Source organism: Sinocyclocheilus grahami, unplaced genomic scaffold (genome assembly GCF_001515645.1).
Source record: "Sinocyclocheilus grahami isolate Dianchi unplaced genomic scaffold, SAMN03320097.WGS_v1.1 scaffold708.1, whole genome shotgun sequence".
Lineage (NCBI taxonomy): Eukaryota > Metazoa > Chordata > Actinopteri > Cypriniformes > Cyprinidae > Sinocyclocheilus > Sinocyclocheilus grahami.
The window spans coordinates 535,905-541,923 of record NW_015505887.1 but is presented as its reverse complement, the minus strand read 5'-3'; the positions used below and the strand labels follow the sequence as shown (position 1 = coordinate 541,923).

General features: G+C 35.4%; 1 protein-coding gene across 1 annotated transcript in view; it reads right to left on the bottom strand.

Moving 5' to 3' along the window:
- Positions 1 to 222: 222 nt before the first annotated feature.
- The window catches only part of sh3glb2a (SH3-domain GRB2-like endophilin B2a), a gene marked incomplete at its 5' end in the record, with an annotated part of 22,518 nt that continues 16,721 nt past the window's right edge, over positions 223 to 6,019 (bottom strand). Inside the window, 5 exons of the mRNA XM_016244097.1 lie at positions 223 to 745; positions 2,337 to 2,550; positions 2,639 to 2,653; positions 3,899 to 3,999; positions 4,318 to 4,407. Coding sequence (XP_016099583.1) covers positions 638 to 745; positions 2,337 to 2,550; positions 2,639 to 2,653; positions 3,899 to 3,999; positions 4,318 to 4,407 — 528 coding nt within the window. The remainder of the gene's footprint in view (positions 746 to 2,336; positions 2,551 to 2,638; positions 2,654 to 3,898; positions 4,000 to 4,317; positions 4,408 to 6,019) is intronic.

Below are 6,019 nucleotides of genomic sequence, written 5' to 3'. Positions count from 1 at the left end.
TGGAAATACCGATGACAATGGTGGCTGGGTTTATTTGAGAAATGAAGTAGTGTATCAGGACTGGATCAAACACTTTGATGAGTCTGTTGGTTATCTAGAAGAGAAAGATTTGACCAGTGCTGCACCCTTAGACTTAAACCCAATTCCAGATTTCATGACTGGTATGATTCTTTCCTCTTTTCTGATCATTTGGAATGAGGATAAGACAAAAAAAAAAACATGCAAATAAGTTCAAACATCAATTCAATATCTACTATTTCCTGAATATTATGAAATTCAAGATGGCCGCCCCCTGATGACATCATATTATGCATATTAGACAAGTATAATTACACCCCACATAAACTTTCGGTCATCTTGATGTCAAAATCCAGCATTTTTCCAAAAATACCTGGCGCCTAAAGGATTAATATTAAAATCAGAAAAATTAAGCCAAGTCAATCAGTATCTTCCTTGACATGCATGAAAACACACAATATTTGCTTTTCAGTAAATAGATGCACACATGGGTTGATCTCATAAGTGTCAATGAATCTATTTGCTAATTGCTGAGTTTTAAGGGTGGAAACTGTCTGTCTGTGTGTGTGTGTGTGTGTGTGTGTGTGCGTGTGTGTGTGTGTGTGTGTGTCTCGCCTCTTTAGCTCAACAGCTCCAGATATGTAACAGGCACTGTCCCCTTCTGGTTTCCTCTCTCTCCAATCAGCCAATCAGAGTCCATTCCAGGCACTGTGTACACAGTGATGAGCTGATCGTCCAATCAGAGAAGAGAAATTAATTAATTTAGAGTCTTAATGCTTTTCAAGTAAATAGATATAGCAAACATTCTAAATATTCGACAATATTTAAATAAAATGGCTTAAAAGGAATCATCAGTTCAACCAAATGGTAAATGTAGCCAAATATATTACAAAATGTTTAATCCAAGAACCATAGCACATTAAAAATCTAGTTTGTTAATGTTTTCTTCACTGTTCGTCACTATATTTACAATGTTTAATTTCACATTGCCAGCAAAATCACTGTCAATATATTTGAATATATTCAAACATTCACAATTCATTTAATTTTATCATTAAAGTGACATACAATGAACATGAATTAAAATGAATGTGGTATTGTCAATTGAAACAGAATATTCAGTGAGAAATCATTTATGGCGGGACATCATTTTATTCATCACAACTTGATTGGATCATCAAAAGTTGGCTATGATGAAGTAAACCGATGGTTATTATAGGAAAAGGGTTAAATATTCAACAATATCCAAATGAAATGGATTTTTAAAAAAACAATTTCAATTCAACAAATCAATTCAACTAAACTATCACTATAGCCAAATATATTTTAAAATATTTAATGCAAAACACATAAAAAATATATAGTTAAAAACACCATGGTATGTTTTCTTCATTGTTTTTAACTATTTTCACAATATTTCACTTAACATTGCCAGTAAAATCATTGTAAATATCCTTCAATATTTAAAATATCACCCATTTTTACTAAAATAAATAAATGAATAAATAACTAAATTAAATTAAATAAACTAGCCTAAATCAACTTATTATGCATTTAATTCATTTAATTTTTACATTATTTTGACACGCGATAAGCCTTAATTTAAAAAAAAAAAAAAATTAATGTGTCATTTCCAAGTGAAAAAGAATATTGATCAAGAATTTATGGTGGGTCTTAATTTTATTCATCACAATTTGATTGGATCATTAAAATTGTCCACAATTAAGTAAATAGATGGTTTTTATAGCAAACATTTTAAATATTCAACAATATTCAGATGAAATGTCCTAAAAGAATCAGTTCAACCAAACTGCCACTATAGCCAAATATAATCAAATGTTTAATGCAAAAACCAAAACACATTAAAAATCTAGTTAAAAATGACCACTGTATGTTTTTTTTCAATGTTCTCAACTATTTTCACAATGTTTAATTTCACATGGCCAACAAACTCTTTGTAAATATATTTAAAAATTCAAAATATCACCCATTTTTACTTTAATAATAAACTACCCAATATCAACTTCTAATGCATTAAATCATCATGATAAACCTTTCACAATTCCTTTAATTTTAACATAAATGTGACGTATAATAAACATTAATTTAAATTTTAATTAACGTGGTGTTTTCAACAGAAACAGAATATTCAATAAGAAATAATTTAGGATGGTACGTAATTTTATCCATCACAATTTGATAGGATCATGAAATGTGAGCTAGGATATTATGCAATTATAATACAGTATTTTCACAGCCCCTAATATCCCTTTTAGACCCATATCAGACCATTTATCTTCCATCAAACATCTGCTCACCTCATCGGCCCGCAGCGAGAGCTCATTGGAGTCTGCAGCGTCGTAGTCATACAGCACTTTAGCCTTGCGTGTGCCGCTCGCGGGCGGCTGAACTTCTTCAATCTGCAGAGTGTCTGTTTTCAGCGGAGATGGAGAGTTCAGTTGCGGAAAGGCAGACGGGTCTGTTGGGCTGCCGGCGGGGTGGGAATTCACCTCCAATGAGTGAGGGGATTTTCTGAAAGAGAACAGATTGATGGAGGAGACACTATGAGGGCTCTGCAGACTAATGTGTTCACTAACAAGACAACAAACTAAAAACTCACATGTCTCCACTGGAACTGCGAGCAGATGGGTGGGGAAAGTAAAACAGGTGTTTATAATAATGACATGTCCTCAGCCTCAGGCCATCCGAGATATAAATGGGTTTGTTTCTTCATCAGATTTGGAGAAATGTAGCATCGTATCACTTGCTCACCAGTGGATCCTCTGCAGTGAATGGGTGCCGTCAGAATGAGGGTCCAAACAGCTGATAAAAACATCACAATAATCCACACCACTCCAGTCCATCAGTTAACATCTTTTGAAGCCAAAAGCTGCGTGTTTGTAAGAAACAAATCCATCAATAAGTCATTTTTAACTTTTAACATTTAAATCGTTGCTTCAACCTAAAATATGAGTCCATAATCCATAACATTGCTTTCTCGTCTGAATCAGGATAGAAATATGATCAGATCAAGCACTGTTTACAAGCCAAAACAGCTCTAAACAAACATGTAGGTGGATTTTGATGTGAGAGACAACAAGAGATGGACTTTTCTATTTATTATGGATTATGGACTCTTATTTTAGCCAGAAGCGATGGCTTGGAAGTTAAAAACGCCTTAATGATGGATTTGTTTCTTACAAACACGCATCTTCTGTCTTCTCCAGATGTTAACTGATGGTCTGGAGTGCTGTGGATTACTTTTGGATTATTGTGATGTTTTTATCAGCTGTTTGGACTCTCATTCTGACGGCACCCATTCACTGCAGAGGACCCATGGAGAGCGAGTAACGTAATGAAACATTTCTCCAAATCTTTTCCAACTAAGAAACAAATTTATCTACACTTTGGATGACCTGAGGATGAGTAAATTTCGCATTTAATTTTAATTTTTGCTTGAACTATTCCTTTAAGGTACACCATGTCATGTTTTCCACTGTAAAATGTAGTAAAGGAAATCTTTAATTTAATAGGTCACTCTTTAACATTAAGTTTCAGTTGTTAATATTATTTAACTGTATTAGTTAACATGAACGATCAAAGAACAACACAGAATTTATTAATCCTAATTAATGTGAATTTCAACATTTACCAATACATTTTCCAAATCAAATGCAGTATGTGTAAACATTACAATTGCACAAGATTAATAAACGCTGTAAAAAATATAGTTCATTTTAGCTAATGCATTAACTATGAGACCTTATTGTAAAATGTTACAATTTAATGCTATTTTTTTATTTCGGAAAAATGATTTGGTGACCCAAATAGCACTTTGCGCATGCATAAGCTAACAGCATGAAATCTGATCCGTGCCCACCTGCCCAGCTCTTTCTGCAGCTCTTGCATATACTTGTGACACTGGCTGTAATACATCGCCTGCACTTCCACAAACTCACACAGGCAGTGCAGATGATTCACCTGCGCAGACACAAAAGACGTCCTGTCACTTTAAAACCCACGGCATGCTGTGCAAACACAGACTGCACTTCGTTTGTTTGCACGAGGATAATAGATATTTACGTAGTCTTTTAACTATGATTTAACAATGTTTTGAAATGTTATTCTTTGAATTTCAAAGCATACATATTGAAGGGTTATTATGAAAGCCTTTAAGGCCATCCTGAAAATGAGGGTCATCAAGTGGCTTGTTTACATAATGTTAACCTATTCAAACATACGCTTCTGCTCAGGTGTGTAGCATTGTGTTAATGCAGCATGCATGTAAACACGACTTACGTGTGTGTTGCTGATGCCCTCCAGGAGGAGTCTGGTGACCTCAGCCTGTCTGTCAAACTCTGTCTGTGCAACACGCAATTCATGCTCCGCCTGCACATGACAGAAAACAAATCCAAAATTGACAAAGGCATAAGCTATATTTGCACTTAAATTATACTTGCAAAAACACTGTTCAAACCGAACGCGAGGCGAATATGCGCATCGCGTCACTCGCTCTAGATTACTCGCTGGATGTTTTTAAAAATATCCCACGAGTAATCAACCATGGTGAGGATAAATACGATCGCTGCTGTGTACTATTATGAAAGTCCCAAAAATGCCGGAAAGCCAAACGCAGACATGTCTGGTTTCACAGCACCATACAGAGGCACACACAACTCGGTGAATTTCACCGTCTTCTCCAGACGGCTACAATAATGCGCTCCTCCATTTTCTGATACAACCGGACGTGTCAATAAGCTCTTCGCTGATGGGCTTGCGTGAGAACGCGTCGAGTGAATTTTCCGTTCGAGTTGAAATTTTTGAACTTGAGCAGAAGACGCGAATGAAGCGAATATTGCGTGTTCACAGAAATAATTTGCGACGCCTGGCACGAATTCGCCTATATTCACGTCTTTACATTGACTTTGTATGTAATCTACTCGCGCAAATAATTAAATTAGCGTTTTGAGCACACTACAAGACTCTCTTAAGAACAAGTCTAACCAATTTACAGTTAGTAAAGTCAGTCATACTTTTCGGATACAAATTAGACCAATGTACATTTTATATAACTGAATTTTTATGATTTGTCTTCTACTTACTTTTTTTCAGGCAAACATTTTTTTATTTTGAAATATGCCCATTTTCCCATGAGATTCACCCAAATTTAAATTAAAAGGAACATTCGATTTTCGTTTTAGTTAAAGTTTTAGTCATTTTGTTGTGTTTATAATGTTTTTATTAGTTTTTTTTAACAGGGTCATATGATGCGATTTCAATTTTTCCTTTCTCTTTGGAGTGTTACAAGCTCTTGGAGCATAAAGAAGATCTGTAAAGTTGCAAAGACTAAAGTCTCAAATCCAAAGAGATATTCTTTATAAAAGTTAAGAGTCAGCCACACCTACCTAAAACGGCTCGTTCTAACACACCCCCACATATCTACCTCACTATGTGGGAAGATTTGCATAATGCCACCCAAATGTTCACGCAAAGAAAGAAGGTGTAACTTTTATTCTCGCTGTAGTACTGTTGTTGCCGCTGACATGTTGTGAAGACGCTGTGTGTTTCGTTGTGAAAGCGAAACTACTTTGTTTGGTCTTCCAAAAGAGGACACGACTAGAAATCAGTGGTTCAGTTGTATTTACAACACTGTTCCAGAACACTTCAACCCAAATATTCCGATGTGTGCAGCACATTTTATGGAGGACTGTTTCCTGATCCTGGGAGAGTAGACTACAATGCCAGCTGTTCTGACTCACAGACTGTAAGTACGTTTTATTATATTTAAAGAATTTGCCACTGACGATTCAAACGCGAGTTTTGAGCAGTGTAGAGTAACTTAGCGTTTGTAGTTTGTAATTTCTCCGATCACAAATGCAGACATGGTTTTATGTTTACACGGGGCGATGCAATGCAACACGTAAAAAGACAGTACAAGTCATAATAATCCGTAATTATGTCCCCACTGGACACAACAAATGCCTCGTTTATAATGGGTTTT